Consider the following 27113-nt stretch of genomic DNA (forward strand, 5'->3'; position numbering starts at 1 on the left):
GAAGCCACGATACTGTGGGCTGGGAAATGTAAGTTGCAACTGTCAAGCTCTGAGCAGTGGCTCAGACCATTTGCTGTTGCTTGGCCCTGTAGCCCAATGAGTGAAATCCTGGCCCCAATGAAGTCAAGCGACTTCAAGAAAACCAGGGTTTCATCTAATGAGTCTATCTTCTCGATGGACTGACGCCTGGCAACCAACTGGGAGACACAACAGGCTTTCCTGTAGCCCAAATGGCCCACTCTGTTTCTCTGAGGTTAACTGCACAGTGTAGGGTAGCTTTGTCAATAGGCCACCACCCCACTGCCTGTCTCACTGAGCCATGCTTCAAACGGGACCCAGCAGCACTCACTTCTAGACCAGAAAGGATCAAAGCATAGGACCTTAAAAACAAGCCTTAATGTTAGGTTTAGGAAAAAGGTGATTTTAGATCATTTTAAAAACATTTTTCGCTTCTCGGTCCCCAAGAGCCCAGCACAGTTAGACTGCTAGTAAATAAGACAGCAGACACTGCAGGTAGAGAACATAAAACATAGTCCCAGTAATTTCATTTAAAAACCAAAAAAACCCAAGCTAACCCTTCCAAAAAAAGACCTACCTATTATCTGTGACAAACCCAAAATACACAATGGGATAGGGTAAAAACTATCAATGTTCCTTTGGAACGATTTGCCTAGCACATAATTTGGCTGCTTGTGGGTAATGCGACCATCCCAAACTCATGCCGATACCGCACCACACTGACCTGTACTCCCCATCTAGAGTGTTATTTCCAGGAGTGTGTCAGCTGTTATTATTGCAAATCAGATGACTATGTCAGAATCAGAAGAGCATCACCCATATGTTAGACAGGAGGAGAGGTCTTTAGTTTTGGAGACAGTTTGAATTCCTAATACCGATGTGCCACAAAGGAACATTGACCACCGCCCACAAGATGTTTTGGGACTATCGTACTTACCACAACTAGTAATGCCATTGGGCATGGGCTATGTGCCACACCGCATGGAAAGATGATGCCACACCAGACACACCCTTCCTTCTCTGTACATGCCTTCTCATACTACGGCTTCCTGTACTTCCAGTAAATGTTTTTGTCGCATAGCTCTCTGGAGGAATGAGATGGTCTGTAATCAAGAGCTAGTTATTTGAAAATTAACACTCAACATAGCATCTCTAATGATGTTGTCAGGACAATGGCTTTATATCTTGACAGTAATGCAGTGTCTCCTGTCACTATGCAGGGGTACTGGTTCATTATCCATGTAAGTACTAATCAGCCCCTGCTGGCTTAGCTTCGAAGGTCTGAAACACATGACCCTTTGTCCCGGTTACCCTACTGACTTTATGTCTTCCCAGATGCATCCCTGTTTGAAGATGAAGCCAATGCCATAATTACCAGTATTGCAGTTCATACTGCAAGGGAGTCCAAAATTATGTCTCACTTCACTAAAACGGACTTTGAAAGATACACTGTCCTCTAGCAACACAGTAAAGTATGAATTGATCAAAGTGTTTTAAAAAACTGAACTTTTCATCCATATTTGCAAGAACAACAAGGAATCCAGCATACACCCAGGACGACGCCGGCACAGATCCAAAAGGCGTGAAAGTGATTGGAGCTCAAATGCATAACATAAAACAGACCAAAAATCTCCTCCTCAATTATTCTCAGTCAAAAGACATGTGGGAGGCAGGCACTATCTTCCCATTGTGCAATTGAAAATTTCCCCCTTAAATTCCACAGAAACTGGTGTTGCTGAATGATTAAAGAATGAGAAACAGGATGACTTCCTCCCGCCCAGTAAAACTTGACAGTGATGCACTGTGCAAAGGGCAGCAGAGATTCAGATTCTGTCACAGATTAAGCCACAGGCTGCTAGTCCACACCATTTCTGAAACTTACCTCTTTCAAAACAGAACATGTTGCTTTTCTAGGCTTTAATCGGTTATCTAGAATTTATTAAGGGAGAGCCAGTGAACCAAAATTTGCTTCCCATCAAGCACACACACAAAAAAGCCATCAAATAGCTTTTGATGAATGCCAAACGAGGTTTTCATCAAGGCCAACATTTTCAAACCTGGATGACTGGAATTAGGTTCCTAAATCCATATTTAGGTACCTAACTAGCAGTGACTTGATTTTCAGGTGTGCTCAGTAACCCTCGCTCCCAGAGGAGCAAAGAAGCTAGCTGGAGAAGAGTTGTACTTCTTTTAGCTTATCAGTGCAGCTACTAACAAACAAGACGTGGTTTGCTGGATCACAGGTCCTCCCATTTCTTTTTTTCTCACGCTGCTAACTATGACCCTGCTGCAGAAATTCCATTCCCCATAAACATAAATGGACAGTTCAAATGAATGACCATTGGACCCTATACTTGAATACGATCAGTGACTAGAGAATATTATGATTTTTCACTGAATGGTGCAGGATACAGCATAGAAACACTGAGCGTCAGAGTGCTCAAGATTCTCTAGTTCCTGTTCACCAGCAGTTGCAGGTGTGGATCAGACTGTATGGGACACTGACGCAATACAGTAGCACATTGAACTTTTCCTCATTAGCTAATTACAGAGAAACTTAGATGACCTTATTATATAAAAATAGACACAAAAATAATACGGTAATTCAGAGGACACAAGTCCAGATCTTCATCAAACAGTAGTGATGTTAATGAATGCAAAATCCTGCCAACAAAATGGCAGTTCTACTGAAGTAGAAATCAAAGCTCTCTCTTACACACACTATGCCTGAATTAAGTGTTTCCATATTCCGAGTTAGAGCATACTGTCAAAACAAAACAAAAAACCCCACAACCTTCAGACCAAGAGGAAGCCGGATTATTTTTCATGCACCCAGAATGCATGAGTCCACATAGAAACCCAGTTATGCTCTGCTGCATCTGATCTCCTTTGGCTCATCCCTAGTTTCAATGCTTGTTCGGCAGACCTGAAAAGAAGCATATGCATTTCTTCCACCAAGGCCAAGGCATGCATCAGACAGAAGGGAGGGATGATGTGGGCTGCCTACAAGCTGTGAACGTGTGTGTTCATGCATTTACAAGAACTCTCACATCGTGACCGGGTGGAACAGACTTCTAGTGATTCAGCAGTTAAATGCACCCAGTACATGCAATCAGCAAGAATTATAAATAGAAATGGTGGGTGATTGGATGGCTCAGGCAGCCTGATGAGGTAGATTATATAAACAGAGATCCTGCAGTTATGCTCATGACTGGAACAGGACAACTTTGAATGCTAGGCAATTTTAGTATCGGTCATCCCATTTATATCCTGAATTCCCTTATTAACACTTAGGCTATGTCTACACCATAGTCTATGTTGGCAGAACTTATGTCACTCAAGGGTGTGAATAAACCACCCCCCTGAGTGATATAAGTTACACCAACACAAGTGCTTGTGTGCACAGTGCTATGTTGGCAGAAGAGCTTCTCCCACCGACATACCTTCTGCCGATGGCGGAGGTGGGTTTTTATGGTGGCAGGAGAGCTCTCTCCTGTTGACACACAGCATCTTCACCAGACGTGCTGCACGAGCACCACTACATTGGTACAGCTGCGCCACTGCAGTGCAGTACATGTAGACATGGCCTTAGATTGTAAGAAAGACACTGGGGCAAATTCCTCATCCAACTCCATGAAGTCCATGGAGTTGCACCCAGGACAGGTGTAACCATTAGGCAAACTAGGCGGCCACCTAGGGCGCCAAGATTTGGGGGCACCAGAAAGCGACGCCAACTCCAGCAGCTCCCCGACCCACCCCAGCTCACCTCCACCTCCGCCTCCTCCCCTGAGCGGGCTGCTGCATCCTGCTTCTCCCCCCTCCTTCCCAGTGCTTGCACCACAAAACAGCTGATTTGCACGGCAAGCCTGGGAGGGAGGGGGGAGCAGGAGGAATGCATGCACTTGGGGAAGAGGCGGGGATTTGGGGAGGGATCCAATGGGGCAGGAAGGAGGCGGAGTCAGGGTGGGGCCGGAGCCAGGGGGAGGGAGGAGGAGGAGGAATGCAGGCATTTGGGGAAGAGGTGGGGCCAGGGTGGGGATTTGGGGAGGGATCCAATGGGGCAGGGAGGGGGCGGAGTGAGGGCGGGGCCAGGGGGATGGAGAGGCGCAAGGTGGAAGTTGCGCCATGGGCACAAAATATCCTTGTACCGGCCTTGGTTGCACCTGAGTTAGGCTTTGCATATAACTGAGCAGAAGTGATGGCTTCGTATCAATGCTAATAACTAAATATCTATCAATATGATATACAGCAGCGAGACAGACATGGCATGGTGGTCTGAACACAGGACTTGTGGGGGACAAGAACTATTGAGTTGAAATCCCAGCTCTAGACAGAGATTCTAGCTGTGGGTGGGAATCCAAGTCACTTAATGGGTGACTATCCTCAGATTGTACCTGGTCCTTGAGGGTCAGGATTAGCAAATCATCCAGTAAGGGTATAATTTTAAAACTATGATTTTGTTGGGGTGGAGTATTGAGAGTTCCTTCCAGAAGCTTTGACTCTACACCAGGGATAAGCTCCCACTAAGTTGTCTGAAAGGAACGACTCCTCAGACTCCCACAAGGCAGCAATGGGGACACTCAGGACTAGGCAGCGGAACAAGTGGATCTCTAGGACATACTGCAGTTGACAAAGGGTGGGAAGGAGCAAAAAGCACCATCAGGAGCCTTTATTAGACTGTGGGCATCAGCAGGGAAAGGATGAAACAGAAACTCCCACATAGGAGAGGTCCAGAGCATAGGGACGACGCCTCCTCCAATAATGCCTGATATGGGGCAGGACACAATAGGTGCTAGCATTCTGAAAACCTGTTTGGATAAGTACTACAACATTCCATTTAATCACTTATCAAAGCCTTTTAGTCATGGAATTTTGCAATACTACTCATGATATGTATTTCCACTACTTCTGGGTTTTAGCTGGGCCAGAAATTCCATTCCAAAATCTTGGTAGCATCTACAGATGCCAACAGAATTCAGGACCCATTGTCCCAGGCACCGATGAAGTCACAGTGACAGTCCTTGCCCTGAGGCGTTAACAGTCTAAATAGACAATATGCAAAAAGGATGGGAGAAAGGAAGTAGTTTAGGAGGAATTTCTGTGCCTCCATTTCTTGTGTATAAAATTGGGATAATACTGCCCTACCTCACAGTAATCTTATGAAAGGTAAATTAGTGCATGCAAGGGGCTTTGAGTTCTGGATGCTATTTAAGGGCATTGCAATTTTGCCATTATGAAATTATACAGACCTCTGAACCATGCTGCATTATTCTAGTAACAAACAGGAGAACTTGGTTGTTGACTTTTGTACATCACATCGAATGAGTGAATTTTCCTTCGTTCCTAGTTAGCGCGGTACAGTCAATTAAAAAGCATTTCCCCCTTTGTATTCTTTGCTACAAGTATGAAGCTTATTGTCCTATTTATCACCACTGAACTGCATTTAGATGAGTTATTTATAGGCTTGAAAAAGATGAATCTAAGTGGTGAACTCAAACTGGGTCAAACAAATGTCTCTTTGGTCTTGGCCTTTTAGTTAGTTTAATGCAGCCAGACTGAAAAACTACAGTCTCCCCTAAATACTTGCAGTAGAAAGCGCTCACTGTTTGTGTGTTAGAGGGACACGTGGTGGGTAGCAACTCTCTACATTTACACTTCCCTAGACCAGTGGTCTCCAAAGTGGCGTGCACGTACCCCAGGGGGTGCACAAGAGCATCCTTTGGGGCGTGCGGCAGGAGGAGCACCGCTGGAGCAGCACCACTTTTTCTTTTTCCCCTTCGGCAGTTCGGCCAGGAGTCCGAGCAGCTTTTTTTTTTTTATTTTGCTTCGACAGTTCAGCCAGGAGCAGGGGGTGCATGCTCAAAAATTTTTTACTGATGGGGTGCGCGATCAAAAAAGTTTGGAGACCACTGCCCTAGACAACCTGCTTTTGTTTTTTTTTCCATTTATCTTTAATATTTCAGCTAACCAGATCAGTGCAGTGAGGAAGAGATATTAGTCAACTATGGAATTTCTTGGAGGGGTATATAAGGTTAGTTATTATAATTGCAAAGAACACACAAGTGACATGAGGTGTTAATATGGAAATGACTTTGTTACTGCCTGCATTAAGCTTCGGAGCATGTCCAGTGCAAAACTAGAAGCTTCCAGAAGCCTGAGCAGACTCAGGTTTGACGGGAAAGAGTGAGAAACTCATTAACTGTGTGGATACACCTCTTGGCCTAACTGCGGAGTCTTTGTTAAACATTTCAGGGCACATCTGCATCACAGTTTAAAGCACCACTGTACATTGTAGGCTCCTCTTCTATTCCTTTTTGTCTGTTTTTCCTTTATGGTCACAATGACAAGGTTGCCAAAAAACTAGATCAACCAAGTACCACATATCCAGCTTGACAGCCTCTCTAAAGGTAGGACTACACTGCATTGTAAAGTCAGGTCTGTGGGACCTACACTTGTGGACTCTGTTTCTGAGCCCCTGCTTGAGTGTCCATACTACATTGTAAACCTGAACCTGGGGCTCACAGCCGTGCTAATACATCCATATTGGACTATGCAGATCTTCTGACTCAGAACTGTGGCTTGAGCGCCATCCACACTGGAAAGTGACAGAGTTTGGACTGGAGTTTCAATGAGACTCGGGCTTTGACTTGGGTTCGGAGTGCTTGCTGACGCGAGTCACAAAGGTGACTGTGTATGGTAGTGGGGGTTGAGCTCCAATCTGAATCTCACCCCAGATTGACAATGCAGGGCAGATGTACTCTAGGTCTGTATTCAGTTTGCACAAATGAAGAGACTGAAGCAACCCCGCTGTTTATGGAGCTCTGGTCCAGAGACTACAGATCCAAGGTTGCTCATTTCAAGATGGAGCACAGAATGTTAAACCCTGTAGTATGCAGAGTGCTCTATGGCTCAAAAGCTTGTCTCTCTCACCAATAGAAGTTGGTCCAATAAAATATATTACCTCACCCACCTTATCTCGCTACAGCCCTGCAGTGAGAGGTCTCTCCCTGTTAATAATGAAGGCAGCAATAGGCCACATTGCCAAATTAGAGTCATGTAATCTCTTTACAAAGAGTGAAGATACACATTGAAGAAGTACAAGAGTCAATACCACTGTTGGCTGAACATTTCAAATAAAAAGTAGATCCAGGGGGTTGGGGGAAGAGTGAGTCACTTAAACAGATGACACACTAGCTTGTGACTCTAGCTTTTAACACAGAAAGCAACTGCTACTTAAGCATTAGTTTTAAAAAGGAAATCCTAAGTGTATTTCCTTACTGAAGTCCCAACTGAATTTACTAATCCCATGTAGGGAACAATTTGTAGTTCATCTATACACTAATTTTGAAAAAGACAATGATTCAAATGTTTAAAATAGAATGAGAGAGACAACTTTATATTACCAATTTTCTCATGATGTGTCACATTGCATCAGGCTTTATTAAAATGGTTACATTTTGGGTTTCCCTGTGGGGTTTCACACATCAGAATTGTGACGGGTTGGATCACAGAACCCCCTTTGGAAGCTACCAAGACCACTTCTGCCCCTGCTGTCCTGCCATATCAGCTTAGGACTTCAGTGCCCTGCCCGGTTTGAGCCGGACTCGCTAGCCTGCTACAAACTCAGACCCAGGTCTGAACCATGTCCCCTAACAGCTGTAGGCTTCACTGAAAGCAGCTTACAGAAGTGTTCTTGTCTTTAACACTCAGATGCCCAACTCCCCGTGGGGTCTAAACCCAAATAGATCCGTTTTACCCTGTATAAAGCTTATACAAGGTAAACTCATAAATTGTTCACCCTCTATAACATTGATAGAGAGATATGCACAGCTGTTTGCCACTCCCAACGCCCCAGGTATTAATACATACTCTGGGTTAATTAATAAGTAAAAAGTGATTTTATTAAATACAGAAAGTAGGATTTAAGTGGCTCCAAGTAGTGACAGACAGAACAAAGTGAATTACCAAACAAAATAAAATACGCAAGTCTATGTCTAATACAATACAGATAAGATCTCACCAGTTCCAGTAAGCTTCCTTTTACAGACTAGTCTTCTGCTAATCTGGGTCCAGCAATCACTCACACACCCCTGTGGTGACTGTCCTTTGTTCCAGTTTCTTTCAGATATCCTTCGGGTGAAGAGGCTCTCTCTTTAGCCAGCTAAAGAAAAAATGGAGGGGTCTGCCACAGGTTTAAATAGACTTTCTCTTGTGGGTGGAGACCCTCTCTTCTCTCCTATGCTAAGTCCAGCTCCAAGATGGAGTTTTGGAGTCACATGGGCAAGCCACATGTTCATGCATGACTCAGAACTACAGGTAGCAGCCATTGTTCACAGGCTACCTTGAACGTCCTCAAGTAGACTTCTTATGTGGATTGGAGCATTCCAAGATCCATAGTTCCTTAAGTGCTTCTTGATTGGGCACTTAACTTTGCAAATTCCTTTCTAAAGAAGCTGACCAAATGCCTTACAAAGCTTACTTAGAAATCAAGCAAGTATACAGCCAATATTCATAACTTCAAGTACAAAAATTATGTGTGTGTACAAATAGGATGAATAGATTCAGTAGACCATAAGCTTTACAGAGATATGTTACATGGCACATGTAGCATAAAACATACTCCAGTTATGTCATATTCCATAAAGCATTATGGGATACATTGTCACAAGAATTATAATGATCTTCATGTACAGCCAAATTTTGATTGCCCTTCCAAGTCACAGCCACTGTCCAATTTACTGGCAGACTCTACTTGACTTCCTTCAAAGGCTATTAGAATGGCCTTAATTCCTCAGAAAGGAGTTCCATTTATTGAAGTCCTTCCACGACCTTCACTTGAAGACCTTGCAAACAAACATCCCCAGGAGATCAAGAATTAGTAGTATTTGCATGGGGAACTCAGGCAAAAGATTAAGTGACTTGCCCATAATCAAACAGGAAGCCTGTAGCAAACTCAGGGTTTGAACCCAGATCTAAGTCCTAGTCTAGTGTCTTAAGCACAAGACCATTCTCTCTCACTTGCAACAAGGCACCCCCAATTGAAAGTGTACTTAGCCCGTCAGTCCAGAGTCAAACAATGCAACCCAAGACTCTTACCTGGCAAGGTTGAGAATTAACACTAGGCTATGGGCTCAGTCTCCTCTGAAGGCATTTTTACAGACCCTTTTATGCAGGTGTCTGCACGTGTGCATAATTAATGAGCCACGCATATTTTTAATTTTTTGCACCGAAAAAAGCTTCTGCTGAAAAGTTGCTGTAGTTCTGCCTTTTGCCCACCAGGGGGCGCTGTGGCGATAGACCACAGCAGCTGCTCCCGGCCAACTAGGGAAGAAAAAGAGCCTGCCTTCTTCACAGCGCCTGTTGGGCCGGGTCAGGAGCTACGGGGAGACTGACAGTGTGGGGTGCTGGGGGGGTTGTCAGAGAGGGGCTCAGGGCTAATGGAGGAGGACAGACTGTGGCAGGGGCCGAATGGGAGTGGAGGCACAGGGCTACAGGGGGAGGAAGGTGCAGGGCCAGATGGTGATGGAGGAGGGAGTGCAGAGCTACATAGGGACAGCGGGTGGCTGTGTAGGGGCACAGACACATGGGGACAGGGGGCGGGGGAACAGGGACAGGTGAGTGGCTGGGTGAGGGCACAGAGACATGGGGAGTGGGGAGGGGTGCAGGGCCATGTGGGGATTGGGAAGCAGGTGTCTGACTGGGGGTGGAGAGGCTAGGGGTCAGCCAGGGTCTGCCTGGGGAAAGCTCCCTAACAATCCCTCCAGCCCCCCCAAAAACCTGTTCCATACTTTTCCCACCCATACCCAACAACCCTCCAAGTTCACACCCTTCCTTCCCATCAATTACTTCCCTCTCCCTCAGCTCCTCCATTACCCCTGACTTCCCCCAGCCTTTACACTGCTTCTGGGGGGTGCAGGAAATATGGCCTGTATTGTACTTCAAATGAATTATTACTCAGAGTTCTCTACTAATATGACTAGTAAGGAATCTATTTGTCAGAAAACATTTTCTGAATCTTTTTTTGTTGTTTGTATTGTTACCGACATATTTGCTGACAGGTATTTTGAAATAAATGACCAAAAATAATTGAAACTGGTGTGATTATATTGTGTTATTTTGACAAATAAAATATGCAGAATTTTGCAGAATTTGAAAATAGTGTGCGCAGAATTTTTAATATTTTGTTGCCAATTTTTAATTTTTTTGCATGGAATTCCCCTAGGAGTAAAGCATGCACGTGGCATACTATAGCTCTTGTACGTAAATGATCAGAGATTCATATTCTCTCTAATTTCAGAGATACAGCCCAGAGACCATGGTTACTGCATGAGGAGAAATCACACATCCTCCCACAAAGGACAGAAACCTTTTCAATCTAAATAGCCTAAGAATCTGTTAAATATGGGCCATCTTAATCACTGGTGTAACTGTTAAGAGGCAATGGAACTACCCCAAGGATGAATTTGGCCCACCACCTTTGCCTCAACAATCTCTCATTAAAACTAGAAATTTAAAACAAAGCCCCTTGCCCTTAAAGCTGACAGAGGTGCTTAGCCTGCTCCTTTTCCATACACCAAATCACACCATAATGAAATGCTAAGTTTCTGCTTTAATTGGTCCCATAAATATCAGGTACTACACCTTTATGACACCGTTACATTTATTCAATTCTATGCAAAAAGCAAAGATTTTTTTGAAACCGGGTTTATACTCTTTCTTCTTCTTCAAAAAGAAAGCCTGAAATGTTGCTGCTCCAGCCCCATCCCACTTAAGTTAAGGTATTTTTTACTTCAGAAAGAAACAGAAGTGTCAATTCTGGTCTTCCTTGATTTTGCTAGACAATGCCAAGGCAGTCTCAGGCATGGATTAGGAGCTCTCACACCTTAACTAAATGCGTAAACAGCACTGCAAAACTCTTACAGACATGGTGTCTCTCAGAAATGTGAATTAGAAACTGAAGTTAAATAGGTGCCGGCAAAATCAAGGGGGTGAAAAATAGTAAATATTAGGGTTTGTTTTTTTTTAAATCCTATGTCTTCACAATATAAGGCAGGCAAATTTCAGGACCTGTTTTGAGTAGATCTAGAGAGACAATACCTACCTAGTGATTAAAAAAAAATAATTAATTTAGAATTAATTAGCCTTAACTGAAAAGCGAGGCATACAGTTTGGGAGACCAAAAAGTCTCCGAAATGTGGTACTGAGCAATTGTATCATATTTGTGACTCAACATTAGGAAATAACCTTAACTACAGAATTGCCTTGGACAATGTATTAGCATCCTCCCTTTCACATCCTAAACCTTCCCCATTTCATTTGGTCTTTTGACCAACCGTGCTATCAAATCACAGTTCATTCTGCAAGTCTTCTTAACGGGAGAGCTATTTATTTCCCCACATTAAGTTGGCATAGGAAGCAGAGTTAAAAATACACCTAACGCGCGCATAGGGCAAAGGGGTTGTCCTCCAGTAACAATAAGTAGATTAATACAGACAAGTAAATGCTGACATTGCTAGCTAAATACATTATGATCCTGTCCAAAAACAGGATCTTAACTTACCTAATTCAGATAGACCAGCGGGGCACACTTGAAAGAGGTTTCAACAGCCTCATATATGCAAAGCACATACTCTTTTACGATGACAGAAAGGTTACAGTCCCATCACCAATGCAGAGAGAACTATTTCTGTGAGTTCTTTTTATGACACAAGTAATATTCCCACTACCTAAGAGAAAACCCCACCTCCCCCCATCCCCCTTTTAATCTAAACATTAGTCCATATTGGTTAAGGAGCACATGCAACTGCAAACTAGGTTTGCATGCATAACAACAACTATGCCACAAGTGGCCAGTTAAATTCAGAACTGACAGTTTGTCTATATAAATACTCAACTTGCATACAGAATCACAACTATATATGCATTTTCAAAGAGAGTCAGACACTTAATCTTATGGACTGGGAGCACAGTTCCAAGAGACACTATGGTTAATGGGGTTAATTGTTAGTTGCACATTCATCTTGTTTTATTTTTTTCTTTCCTGTGATCTTACATTGCTTTTCTTTTGATTCTTCGGTCTCCCTTGTCAGTGAGGAGTCCTTAGTTCAGACCCTTACAAATTAATCAGTCTCAACAGGAACAGTTTTTCCTGATGAAATCTACAGTAAAAAAAATATGTTTTTTTAAAACCTACTACTGTGCTTTGGAACGTCTTTCAGCGTGTCACATTCTCCTGGATGTTAGTTTTGTTTTACTGGGCTGGTATTTATTTTAAATGACAGGGACTTATGCAGACAGACCGTATAAAAGTCTATATCGCATGTACAATAGAGAAGAGATGGAAAAATTGTACTCTGCCAAGAACCACCACATCTTATCAGCTACAGACAGGAGACTCTGCCTGAAGAATCCATTTAAGGACAGTCACAGGAGCAGCAGATGGGACGGGGCAAATCACCCACACAAAAAAAGCAGGGAAGTGAGGGAATATTTACAAGTTATTAAATGCTTCTAGATTGTATCAACACAGGAATATTGAAGACCGATACCACTCTGGTTCACTAGCCCCAGTGCCCTTCCAAGGAACAATGCTTAACACATAGGTACTTTTCATCCATCTCTCTCAAAATTACAAGGGTAGTTAAGCATTCCCCTTGCTTTACAGATAGGGAAACTGCAGCAGCAAGGTTAAATCAATAGCCCAAGGTGATACAAAGTCAAAGAGCTGGTAATGAACCCGGCTCTTTGACTCAAGAGTTTGGATCCCACTGCCTTCTCTTTCAAAACACGTGTAGATATGGAATTTTAAACATTTAGCTTCTTACTATAATCTTCTTTCTTTAGTGTTCTCCTCTCTTTGGCTCTCCAAGATCAACTGCAGTACCTGGTCTTAGCTTTGCTTGGGTAGTCATGGAGTCCTAGGACATTCTCCATCCTTCCAAGAGGAACTGTAACTTGCAGAGAACTGCAAAACATTCTTCTACCCTAACAAATATCCATCTTTAAAAATAAATGGCAGACACACTTCAGTCAATGGTAGCCAACGTAGCCCATCCTGGGTAACCCACTTAGATCCTAGTACTAGTTTTGTGTGTGTAAAACCCAATGAAGGCTGGGTTTCTACATGTGTAACAGGACGAATCACCAACATATTCTACACTAGGTCTAAAAAAAAAAAAAAAATTAATGACCTGCATTTTTGTCCATAAAAGATTTTATAACTAAGTTCGATGGACATCTTGTGAATAATGGGGTTTAGATGATGAACAGAGGTGAGCACACATGCATTGTTGTGGATAGGCAACGTGGTAGTGATGAGAAGATCTTGATATACATCTTTCTAGGTAGGGTCAGCTTATCCCAGTTTTTAGCTCCAATTCTCTGAATTATGCCACAGTATCTTGGTTTGTGATGGGGTCCCCGTGGGCCAAGCCAGGCTGCCCCTGTTGGCCCAGTGTGGGGTTGGTACACCCTGTCACCCAGCTCTCGGGATTCTTTGCTAATTCAGGGAGTTGCAACCAGGTGGGCTTTGGCTCCCTGGCAGGGCTGCGTAAACAAACGGTCTATGGTCCCTGAGCCCACGGGCTGGGGCAAGAGCAAACAGCAGCCACGCCTAGTGGCCTGTGGAGTGTGGTAGGGGAACCCAGCCCCTCCAGCTTCACCAGGTTCCGACCAAGGGCCCTAGGAAGCCCGGGACTTCCTCGCTAAGGATTTAGGCATCGACTTCTACTACCTCCCCTGGGTCACTTCCTATCACAAATTGCAGCAGGCATCTCCTCCGCTGGTGGTGGCCTGGCATCCCCCGTCAGTCTCCGCAGTCAGTGAGTCATCTGCACTGTAGTCTGTGTCCATGGGCTCTGCTGCTTGGAGCAGCCTCAGCATCTCTGGAGGAGTCTGCAGTACACATCCTTCCTCCTCAACAGCCAGCCCCGACTGAGCTGGGCTGCCTCCTTTTATCTGGCTCTTCCACCTGGAGCGTGCACAGCAGGGGAAAGGGGGCATGGCCTCCTGAGCCCACAATGATTGGTCAGTCCCCATTGGCTGAGTGCAGGGTTGGTACACCCCTTCACATGGCTCTGTACCATTTTTGATCCTATTTTTAATTCTGAAGTCTGCAACTTTAGAACTGCTACAACACAAGTACAGACAAGCTGCAAGAACCTTCATGTAAAATTACACAAAATCACAAGGAGATGCTTACAGTTCAGTAATACAAGGACACGAAGTTCATTTCTTTATACCCGTCACAGACAGAAGCCATCCCATAAATGAGAAGCAAGGTTCAAACAAAACAGAGTTGTCTGTTAAGTCACATCACCATTCACAAACTTGACTAAGGTTTAGACAGCTATAAAAACGGACTTCAGTTTTTCTGGATTAATAAGTGAAACATGGAATTTTAAAAGAAGGGTAATGAATTTAAATCAGACATCTTCTGTAGCTAAGTTACCAAAGCTGAAGGGAGGGGGGAAGGGGGGGGGAGTGAAATGTTGAGTATTTTTATCCAAAGCTGAAAGCTCCATTTTTCAAACAGTAATGCCATAATCCAACCAAAATCAATAATGAAACAATTAAAGGCCATGCATAGCATAATAAAGAAATCAGCTGCTGTGGATTCAAAATGCAACTGGTTATTTCTTACACAGCCACAGACAGGCATCTTAATGCAAGTGGGAGGAAAAAACCCATAGTCATACTCGGATACAAAAAGAAAAGGCAAAGCGTCAGAAGCAAAACTGCAGCTGCTTGACATAAGCAAGACAGGAAATTACAGCATCAACATTCCAATGTGAAGGCTAGATAAAAGCATTAGGAAAGCTAATTCTGGAATGTCAGGTGAAACTCCCTGCTGACTTACAAAAGGAACCAAAGTGAAAAAGTTGGGTTTTTTGTATGCAGACCAAGGCTGCTATTCCTGGTTTAATGCAACCTACATGTCTTCCCTAGATTTAGCAGAAGCAGTTCATTCCTGGAGCACAAAAGGCAGTTTTAAATATATGCAGTACAAACACCACAAAAGCAAAATGAATGATTGATTTAAGACAGGTAGTCCTATGTTAAATAACAAGGAGTCTGGTGCCACCAGACTCCTTGTTGTTTTTGTAGATACAGACTAACACGGCTACCCCCTGATACTTGACACCACCTATATTAAATGTTTTTCCCAGAAAGGCCCCTAAGCCCACCACAACTGTGGGGGTTGGGGGGCAGGAGGGGGAGAGAAAGACTTCTAACGGGTCTACATTTTGTAGAATTTTAATAATCTTAGATCAGCAAAAAGTACAAGCAATTCATAGCAGAGCCTTCCTCACTCAGGACCTCCCTCTGCAAAAGGAGATTTGCCACAAACTTCAATAGGAACAAGAGCAGGACCTTAAGGGGTGGATTAGTTACCAAAAAAGTGCAATTCTGTAGTAATCCTAACTTGCTCATTTTTGTTTACTACACTGATGCAACTGTTGATTTGACACCCCTCCCCCACCCACACCCAGACTGAATACAAGTGTATCCAGAAACCAAATTCTGTAAAAGTTCCAATCTCCTTAGCTAAATTTTCGCTGTTTATTTTTCACTGCAGTAAACTGTGTAACAGCCACACTCAAGGTAATAAAATGAAGTGATGGTATGTGGGACCACCATGGGAAGGATGAGTCATCTGGCTTGCAAGTACATATATAACAAGTTTATGATTGCTGTATTTAATAATCTATTACATATACACATTCCTAGGACTCATCACCCTCTTACATGAGTGCCAATATTTATATAATTCCATAAATGTACACAGTATCTTACAAACATAGTATACAGTGTAGCTATATATAGTAGAGCAGTAAAGATGGAATTTTCAGCTATTCCCTTTCTCCTGTACTCCATGAACAAGATTTATTTCCACAAAACTGGCAAGTGTTTTAAAAACTGAACAAGATAGCTTAATACATACAGCTATTGGAGAATGCAAAAACCCCTACAGTCCTTAATATTCTGCAGGTTACATACAGGGGTGTACTTGTACCAGAATGAGTAAAGCAAAGAAAGATCAATGCATTTCCTGAGAAGGCAATTTAATTTAGAAACTGAGCCTACAGTATGTAATAATTGTGGCTAAAATACAGAATGTGGGGAACTATTTTTAAGTAGACTAAGTCACTTTCATATCCTATTTCCACTGGGAGTGAGACAAACTGACAGTTGAACTTCACAAGAAGGTGCCTGACAAATGTATACACAATTTAACCAAAAGGTGGTGAACTTATTTTTAAATCCTCAACTAATGCAACTTTAAAGCTCATGAAAGCTTGTATGAGATTTATAACTTCAGGCACCACAGAAAAGAATGAACATTTTGTATGAGTGACATTAATAGCACAATTCCAAGGAAATCCACGGGATGCGTTACTGGCATTTTAAAAATGAATCAGAAAAAACAGGTTATAGAATGCCCGATAACAGTCTTAATTTTATATTAACTAGGGGAGATAAGGAAACTTCCTAGGATGAGTTTCTGTTTAACTCCAAAATTAAAATCTAAGGGCTTTGGAGCGGAGCCCAGAGATGAAGGGCGGAGCAGCGGAGTTTTTGCCTGGAGCTTGCTCCGGAGCCGGAGCCCAGCTCCAAAGCCCTTAATTTATAGCACTCATTCCTACAAGCAATAAGGATCCATTTCAAGAGCTAGTTCAGCCAAGCAATGACCAGCTACAGCAGTTAAGGCTTGAGGTGAAGCTATGTCTACAGTTACAGGCAGTTATTAAAGGATGAATAAAAGGTAGCAGTAGCTACTGGTTTGTCACTTAAGGAATGATTTCAAACAACTTTCTACTCTCTACTTAACTCCCCACCTAAAGCTGCCACCACCTTAACTGTGCTTCCATTCTCTCTGCTCAACTGATTTATTGTACTAGTGGTAGATTTCCGTGTGAAAGTTTTAGAGCCAAACCAACTATTTCGTAAATTTTATATTTTGAACCAACAACAGCTGAGAGATGTTTTAAAAATTTATTTCAAAATGTTCAGAGGCCCACTAACCCTCCAGTGACAACTGGTTGTCTAAGCAAGTTAGAGAGCACCATTATCAACTGCATAATTTTGCTCTGATTATGGTTTTAAAACACTGGCATATTCTGTAATGAAGAGTCTTCAATTCAAACCCATGGGCAAACAAACACTGCTACTGAAGAAAGATGTAACTATGCTCCACTACTGAGCTTTTCAAGTAGAAGGCAAAGAGCCATCTGAAATGGATTGTAATTTCCACAAGGAAAGGGTCACTTCTGGCAGAGTGTTCAGAAAAGTGATTTTAATGGTTCTTAAAATACAAAAGATATGATTTATTTTTTTCCTATTCTACTGTCTTTCAAAAAATATTTCAGTGAAGTACAAAAGTTGAGCCTTTGGTTCACCCTCCATGACAGAGGCATACCGTAACAAATGTCAGTTTTCTTCACACTGACTCGCTGGGGTTTCCCATGTCTCCTCGTCTATATAGTGAATCATCTGTGACGCCTGACCTATAGCTGCTTTGTCACTTTGAGATATAAATAATGCATCTTGTTCTTCTTCTGCTAATTGAAGGTCAGAGCTACAAGAAACATTAGATCCATCAGGTCCGGCTGTCAAAAACTCCGCTGCAGCTCTAGAAGCCTGTCCGCTGTCAGTTTCAGCGACTGGTTCTGTCTTTAAGTGAAGTCCAAACATGTCATTTCGGATGACGTATCGAACACACTGCAGAATCACATTCCTTTCGTGTCGTATGTCCTGGGCTAATAACTGGAATGAAAAAGAGAAAGTGATGCAGGTTTCTGTTTCCTAGTCAGTAACAGATGCAAAGTAAACAAGGTATGGCGACACATTAATTTAGATGTATTTGCAAATGTATATAATAGGCTTGCAAGCAAGACCTGGAAGCAAAGAGGCAGGAGAAACTACCCTATTAGATTGAATTCAGGACTTGGAGCCAATCTCAGCTCTACCACTGATTTACTGTCAGAGTCTCATCTGTAAAATGGGATTATTTTCCAGGGATGCTGCAAGGCTTGAAACAGCGATACACTGCTTTAGAAGATGTGAAGTTTTAATTAGTATGTGAACATTATGACCCTGATTCAGTAAGGCACCTTTGTCCCATTGACTTCAAATTGGATAACTCACATGCTTTAGCACTTTGCTGAATCAGAGAGCTAAAGTTCTATCTCTGCATTAGAGCTGGTTGAATTTGACAAAATTATTTTGAATGAGCTGTCATTCCCAGTTTAACCTACATGGCAGAAAAATTAATACATCCAAATGCCATTAATTTTTCCATAAAAAAAAAAAAAAATACACAACGTTTCTTCACTAGACTGCTAAAGACGTTATTTTCTTTGAACTCCTACTAATGCTTCGAGAAAGTTAAACTAGTATTTATACAACAGTTGGAAGACTGTAGGATGTTTTTGGGGTTGTGAACGCTAAAAGTAAATGGACTTTGCTGAATAAGATGTGAGTATAAAGTATAAATCTGTGAATCTGATCATTTACAAGAGAACTACTGTAAAAAGTTGCACTCAGCTGAACTTGGCATGCAAGATCTGATGGGAAGCAATTTTTGTTATAAATTTATTTCCAACAAAGAAGTCTATTTAGCCATTTAAAAGGGTGTTTGCTATCCATAATAGCTTTTTAAAAGAGTTGCAGGCAGTTAGTCCATAAAATGAACTAGTTACACTTTTTGATATTTACCTATACATAAAATGATTGAAGGCAGTTCAGCTTATTGTAATCATCTCACACACACACACACACACACACAGTGTGAGGACAGTGTAACAACATTCTTGTTGCTGTAGTTGGGGTAACTGCAGAATTCCCAAGTGGTGGCATGAAAAAGCAGATGGGATGCACAATCATCCTTTAATAAAGTTTGTTAACTGGCCATCTGTCTCATTATATTTAAACCATACGAGCAACTAGGTGCACAACACCTTTTTATCCTGCTGTATGTATTGACAAATATTGGAAGAAATAGGACGTATGGGTTTTGTTCTTCTCAGTCAGTCTGTATGCTATAAATGTATCTAAACATACATGGTCATACGTGGGACAATGATAAACATCCTGGGTGTACTGAAGCTGATTTAATGAACACCAACAGAAAGCTCTGCAGCACCACCACAAGATCTGCTTTTAAAAAAACCACATAATTTCACACACAGCATGTTCTTTCAATAAGCAAATCCCTTTGGAGGGAGGGAGAAGGGTGGACAGGTTTTGGACAGACGTTCTGACTTTGTTTCTCAGAATTTTCACACCACAGACCACTTCCTACAGTGGCAATCCTCTTCTGGATGCCTCCCATCACAAACACCCACTCCAATCTACATTTTTCTTGCTACAACCATAGTGATTAACATATGAACAAGTAATGTTAGGACAATATGGAAGTGAGAAGACAAAAATAAATATGCTTTACAATTCAACATCTGTTCCATCCACCTAAGATCCCCAGCCCACATATTATATCTATGCAATTTATTCCTTCTCTCTGGCGGCAGAACTTGACATTAGTAGCCAGTCCTTTTTTAGGCACAGTTCTTGCTGTTCTGATCCCCAACACTGCTTTATAGATTGGTTCCATCCTTAGCATTGCCACACCTCCAATTTCAGTATTGCTTGAAAGGAACCAGGGTTGGGTTTTTTCCAACTTTCCTCTGCCGCATGGGGCAATGATCGCCTGTTATGTCCAGATGATCCTATCTCACCTAATCTATTCCCTGCCACTGCAGAGGCCTTGGGCATTGGTGGCACCTCAGTCTCTCCTGTTTCTCTCTGCCTCTGGCACACAACAATTTAGTACCTGTAATACACAGGAGGACAGACTAGATGATATAATGGTCCTTCCTGGCCTTAAATTCTATGAAATGACAGCTGAATCTGCCAGAGAAATGTAAAGAGCAACTGTGCTGGATGAAAGTTGTTGTTGGTTTATTTTGTTTAAGTTTAGTTGGTCAGAATAGCCTCTGCATACCCCAGACTCAGCCTCAGCTAGAAAGAAAAGTCACAACATGAAGACTGACTGCTTTGGTCAAGGAGGCTTCACCTAAATCTTCAGAACACCAGTGATATACAGGCCAGTTTGCGAACCAGTGAAAAGTATATTTCTACATAGAAGAGGCCTGTGTATGCAGGAGGGAACCATAGAATCATAGGACTGGAAGGGACCTTGAGAGGCCATCTAGTCCAGTTCCCTGCACTCATAGCAGGACTAAGTATTATCTAGACCACCCCTGACAGGTGTTTGTTTAATCTGCTCTTAAAAACCTCCAATGACAGAGATTCCACAACCCCCCTAGGAAATGTATTCCAGTGCTTAACCACCCTGACAGTCAGAAAGTTTTTTCTAATGTCCAAATGGGGAAGAAGGAGAGAAGAGGGTTGGATAGGATGCCTGATGTTCCCTGACAACCGTTCTAGCTGATTAGAGATAGGTGTTGATAGGGCACAAGGCCACCATCCAGTCTGTCTCAGCCAGAAGCCGGGTACTCACATCCTCACTCAATGTAGGACCTCACATCAAGGGGGCAGAGGGAAGGGAGAAGAAGGGAATCCGAATAATGACTGGACCACATAAAAGCAAGCCTGATTTATAATGTGAATCTTTAGAGCAATAATAATAATAATAATAATATTTTTTGTCCTCAGTGTAGCTTCCAAACTATGTGATTAAGTTTTCAATTCTGGCTCACCAAAGCAAGCCATAATCTGAACAGTACCATGCAGTAATCTGTTTACATATTTGTGCAACATTTTTGCTGAACTGCATGTTCATCCAGCCACCACCTTAAAAGAGCTGCTGCAAATATAGACAGCTTTATACTGTAATATGACTCATGTATAGTTAAAGTAAGACCCCTGTGTGGCAGGCAGCCATTATTTAAGAGAGAGAGAGAGAGAGAGAGAGAGAGAGATCCTTTACCATTTCCAGCAGTGTTGGACGACGTTTGGGCAGTACAGGGAGCGACTTCTTCCTCCGTCTGTTAGAACCTCTGCAATGCCCTGTGTTTGTATTTGAGCTCACCAACGTTGCACTTGTAAATTCTGCACATTCCTTGCGGTTTATGCTATTTGGACTTTTAGGGATATTTGAAGCCTGAGGAATATTTCGGAGGATAGTCTGATTTTCCTTAAGAGCTTTTGCTACAATCTTGGCAGGAACTTCTAAAAAAAGAAAGAACAAAACTGTAAACTCTCAAAGTCCTAAATAACAATCACATATCTCCATACTGACAGCTCACCTAATTACTACTACTGGTACTAGCATGCCCTGTTTTAAATATCATGGAGTTCTACAGAGGAGGGGATCTTATCACCATTCCCATAAGAGAAAACAAGCACACAGAAGTTAAGTGATTTGCCCAATATCAGAGAGCCAGTAGAGAGTCTGGATCAGAACTCAAGTCTCTGTTCTGCAATCAGTCCCATGTTCCATACATCAGAGCATACTGCTTTCACATTATAACCCAGTTTGCAGTGAAATACATGGCCAAGAAGGATGGCACCGTGGTTAGGTGATAGCCTGTGACTTGCAAGATCCAAATTCAATTCCCTGCTCTGCCACAGACTTCCTCTATGACTTTGGGCAAGTCACTCAATCTCCGTGTCTCAGTTCCCGGTATGTAAAATGGGTGGTAATAGCACTTACCTCCCTCGCCGGGGTGTTGTGAGGATAACTACATTAAAGATTGTGACATGCTCAGATATTACTGTAATGGTGACCACGGAAGGAACAAGCTCTGCATTAAATCAGAATGTGCACTCAGTCTCCAAGCACTACAAGAATCTCTAGTGGTAGCACACTTAAGTAGAAAGTACTAGAAGCTTGGATATTAGCTCACAGGGTGAGTGACAGCACATTCCTGGCCCTCTTCACCAAACACAATTTTAGGGTAAGGATTTTAAGGCTGTTTTTTTCCCTCACATACATTTCTCCAAAAGTTATACATTCTCTTTTTGGATAGGATGTATCCCCACCTTTATCTCAGAACAAGGTGGTAGGACAGGGCACGTAACATGGGGGAAAGAAACAAAACAAGAAAAACAACATTGTGAACCTGCCATCCTTTGAGGAAACTCTGGAATGTAGTATAAAAAAAGAGAATAATTATTAATAGACAGGCTATGAACTAGATAAATCAGAGGTCTGATCTTGTAGGCAATTCTAATGTTCTACACTCAGTGAATCCTGGGTATACAAATGGTACATTGTGGTTGCTACTGCAATATAAATAATGAGTGGTCTCTCCTCCAAGGAGCAACAGTTGCTCTTAAAGTAGCCTCAGTGCAGTCTGCTGGGTTTTCCCATCCTTCCATTCATCCCATGTTACCTTTTTCATTCTCCATTTGTGTCTGTGTTCGTATGACGTACACTGAACACTGCAAGCATAACAGCAGAAAACCATCCCCCTTGAGATACGAAACATTCTACCTTTAACACACATGGTCCCTCACTGCCTAACAAGCTAGAGTGGCAGATCCAAGGCTGCTCTCAATTACTCCACCAGCAACCAGAAGTGCCAGGAACCAGGATGTGTTCCCACTCATGAATATCCTGGAAGTACAGCCAGTAAATATTGTGTTTATGTCTTTGGTTAGATCTAAGAATGTAAGTCTCCGAATATAAAAAGCTGCAAATTTACATATTCATAAATGAGGACAAAACTATGGGAAGAGGGATGGCAGGAGGGGGACAGAAAGGCAGGAGAGGCAAGGTGCCTACACTGCATGCCACTTTCCTTCTCAGATTGATTTTTATATGGAGACAAAGTGTCTTTTCTGGTACACTTTGAAAACTTTTGCTGTTCATAAGACAGAAAAAAGCTAGTTAGACCCCAACTCACCCTCTGGCTCGCTCTCGCTGTCTGATGTGCTGCCATAGTTGGTCACCAGTGAACTCAGGGCAGAGGTTACCTGCTTCGGAATGACAGTCACTCCCAACTTTCCATCCTCTGCAGTTGCTCCATCCTTGTCCGATTCTGAAAAGAGAGTACCAAGACCTTTCAATGCTCCTATATGTTGACAGCCAGTTTTGTCACTAGACCTTCTCCTGATACTGGACAAGGTTATTCAATACCATTGCTTGATAAAATGCATGCTACTTTCTTTCCATTAACATTCAGGGGCAGGAGTTGTCTAAACACCGATTTATAGCCCTGACAAAGGCTGTAGTGGAAAAAGCAGTTTGATTTCTCTGAACAAGGACTTGGGCTTTTGGCTCCATCTTCATATAGTGAATTTAATTACAGTCTTTGCTATTAATTGCAAATAGCAGACAGAGAGGGAGAAACTTGTTTAGATTTCTCGGATGTAGTCGGGTGATAAATATGTGCAGAAATTAATCTTTTACAGGGGGAGAATTATTTACATTTAAAATTAGAATTTCCAAGGGGAAGAAATTTTGAGATCCCATTGTGAAATCACTTTAAGGGACATTCAAATCAAGCTTACAAGACTACGGCAGGGGTCGGCAACCTTTCAGAAGTGGTGTGCCGAGTCTTCATTTATTCATTCTAATTTAAGGTTTCGCGTGCCGGTAATACATTTTAACGTTTTTAGAAGGTCTCTTTCTATAAGTCTATAATATATAACTAAACTATTGTTGTATGTAAAGTAAATAAGGTTTTTAAAAGTTTAAGAAGCTTCATTTAAAATTAAATTATAATGCAGAACCCCCCGGACCGGTGGCCAGGACCCGGGCAGTGTGAGTGCCACTGAAAATCAGCTCACGTGCCGCCTCTGGCACGCGTGCCATAGGTTGCCTACCCCTGGACTATGGCAATGAGATCTTGCAGAACTTGATTACTTAAAAATATGTATTTAGCGCCATCTGTATGCATGAGTGAGTAAAGAGTTTATAATCCAAGTTGTTCACGATAACACAGAATGCCAGGGAGCTAAGATACAGGATAAATGGACCAATGACTTATGAATAGCTGCTAGTGGGCAAAAGGGAAAAATCTACAAAAAGCAACCCAAAGTAAACAATTAATCACAGATAGATTTAATGGGATGCAAAGCTATATGTACCAAGATGCACCATTTCCTTTGGAGGCATCACAGATATATTCAAATGCTGGCATTTAACCAGAAGGCTAATACATATCAGTTCTTTTGCATGGAACCTACATGGAAATTTGGGGGGGAGGGGAGGGACATGCAAAACCCCCTATTAGTATCATTATTAGAAAGGTGTCTGTTAAAAGTTTTTGTGGAAGCCTGGTTCAATTACAAGAATTAAAGAAACACTACCTGAAATCAGGATTTTGTAACAATTGTATTGCCTATGTATTAACCTCATATTAGATTATTAAACATGAAAATTTAAAAAAACAATTTGTCACTATTTTTGTTTTACTTTTTACATTTCACTCACCTTAAGACAATGAAGTCAGTTTCACTTTTAGATTCTCAGAACAGCAGAATTTGGTTTCAAGCATAAAGGGACTTTCATTTTTTTTTTAAAGCAATTTTTTTGGGCGGAAACATTTCTAGTCCTTTGTTTTTAAATCAAAGTTTGTTTTTACAACAGTTAATTCTGGACCAAATTTAAGTTAACACTGTCCCTTTAATTATTTATTGTAGAACACGTAATACTGTACACAAACTTTTCCTTGGCAGGGTTTCCTAATCGCTGACCAGGAGGAAAAAGTTTCAGGTTTCTTCTATCAACATTTTATGTTCTTAGCAGGAATTTCCATTCAAAAGGAAATTCTAATGAAAATCTGGGTACAAGGGTCTTCAGTGAAGCTGGCAGCAACAAATCTATGACCTACTAACCTTTGAACTGCCTTGGCCGTAGTGCAAGAAAGTCCTAACAATGTTTTAAGTGGCAGATAGAAGAGTTGTCAAGTATGACAGAGCACTTGTCAATGGCATCTTCCAAACCAAGTATAAAGTCTTTGAAAAGACAAGCTCTTTCCAAGTCACCAGCTCTCCTAAAAAGCTGTTACCTACGTAACATTAATTCCCCCTAAAGTAAAAGATTTCTCCAAGCTCCTTCCCTCATCTTACCAGCATCACTATTTGCCAGAATGCCAAGTGGATCCACATCCTTCCTATAGGTCTGTGCATCTGAAACAGATTTTTTTTCAGGTTCCTTAACAAACGTATGATTTTCTGGTCCACCAGCTGAATTCTGAGCTTTCAGCGGAGATGCATCATCTCCATCACCTTTCTTACACTTCTTCCAGAACTGACGCTTCTGCTTCTTCTTCTGTCTTCCTTGCCACCCAGAAGTCTCTTCATCTTGTGGAGCTTTCCACATTCCCTTCATTTTGCTAGAGGAAAGAAAATGTAAAATTCTTAAATACCACCACACAAAGTAAACAGCCCCCCCCCCCCCCAAACAAAATTAAAAAACCCTGTGCCAAGAGATTAGAGGAATATTTATCCTTCAATACAACATTTTTCAGCTCTCCCTGTCTTACATTGCTCTGCCCTGCTTCAATACTTTAATCTGCCAGTTTCAGCATATTAGTAGCCAAATGCAGTTTACTAGAAAACCCATCTACAAGTGCTTTATTTGGGGTTAATAAGTCTCATTTGGCTATTGGCACAATGAACTGAGACATGACAGAAGAAAGAGGAAGCTATGCCAGACACAAACATGGGGGGGGGGGGAGGGGGGAAAAAGATTACAAAGAAAGCGAGACAGAGAAATGGAGAGACACACACGATCATGGGGTGGGACAAGGTATGACCTTGGTGAGAGAAGAACAAAACTAGGCAAGCTTCTTAATCCCCAACACAGTGGTTGAAACAGAGTCCTAGATTTTTCGCTTCACATTACCAAGTCAACATTCTCTTCATTCAGAGAAATAAGGCCATTCAAAGGCAGAAAAACAGAAAGAAAAGTATCTCTCATCAGCATATGCCTATTATTGAAGTCACCTTAATTTTAGCATATACTGCTACAGCACTTTGCTGAATACTGAAGCCTCAGACACCAATCTATCACTCCAATTGCAATGACTGCTTACACACGTGGGTAGGGGAAGGGAAAGGGTGCAGAGGTAGAAAAAGGTAGAATGGACTGCTAGTGAGGGAAGGGGAAAACAATTTTCCTCCTTTAGAGCAGGATATTTCAAGTTATAACAGGGAAACATGGAACTGTGTTTTTAATAAAAGTAAGTTAAATATAGAGCTATAGCGTGCTAATTCTACAAATCACAAATGAGCCTCCAATCTACATATTTGAGATTATGGCGAAATGCTGGAAATGTGTTTAGACCACGGTTACAGTGAGAAGAGCACCTATAAAAGTGTTAATCCATGCCTGCTGAGAATGGGTCTTCTAAGTGATCATTTATTTAGCGTTTTGACAAGAGCTTAATAGCACCTCCAGACTATTATATTAACACAAGAATTCCCATACCAGAGTGGACCAAATGGTTTATTTTATTCACTACCATCGCTCCAACAGTTGAATACACAGAGCACATTAGAGGAACCTTTCTAATACCTGATAAATTTTGAAATACCATACTAAGGGCAAAAATTTCTCCCTAAAACCAGCTGATTAAGGCAATTTGAGTTCAATTCCAGCTGTGCCACATTCGTCCTTTGACCTTAGACAAGTCATTTCACTTCTTTGCGCACCAGTTCCCCATCCACTAAAGGGAGATAACACTTTCTCCCACACTTTGCCTTTATTTAGACTGCAAACTCATTGGGGCAGGAACTGTCTCTCACTACATGTCTGTATAGTGGCTAGCAGAATGGGGCCATGAACTCAGTTTGGGGTGTCTAGGCACTCCTCTAACATAAATAGCAATACTTAACCAATGTTTCACAGGTTAAGGGAAGCTGTGATGCTGGAGGTGCTGTCTTTTGACCAAGACATAAAACCAAGGCCCTGACCACTTGTGGTCACTAAAAACCGAGGGCACTTCTCAAGAACCAGAATTGGATGTCCCAGTCAAATTCCAATTTGGAAACTGCATTCTGCCCTCCTCTGCTGGTTCTATTAGCAAATGCATTCTTCACTTCCTGTTCAGAATTACAGCATAACTGTGCAGTATTAACCAGCTGCTACATTCCACCCTGCAGGTAGCTACATTTAAGTG

General features: G+C 42.0%; 1 protein-coding gene across 1 annotated transcript in view; it reads right to left on the reverse strand.

The window, feature by feature from the left end:
* Positions 1-15257: 15257 nt before the first annotated feature.
* Positions 15258-27113, reverse strand: part of NUFIP1 (nuclear FMR1 interacting protein 1) — a 34610-nt gene continuing 22754 nt past the window's right edge. The window contains exons 7-10 of the mRNA XM_054014291.1: positions 25060-25325; positions 22890-23024; positions 20969-21210; positions 15258-17784 (exon numbers count right to left, since the gene is read on the reverse strand). Coding sequence (XP_053870266.1) covers positions 17449-17784; positions 20969-21210; positions 22890-23024; positions 25060-25325 — 979 coding nt within the window. The 3' untranslated portion in view covers positions 15258-17448. The remainder of the gene's footprint in view (positions 17785-20968; positions 21211-22889; positions 23025-25059; positions 25326-27113) is intronic.

The sequence above is a fragment of the Malaclemys terrapin genome, chromosome 1 (assembly GCF_027887155.1).
Source record: "Malaclemys terrapin pileata isolate rMalTer1 chromosome 1, rMalTer1.hap1, whole genome shotgun sequence".
NCBI classification, from domain to species: Eukaryota; Metazoa; Chordata; order Testudines; family Emydidae; genus Malaclemys; species Malaclemys terrapin.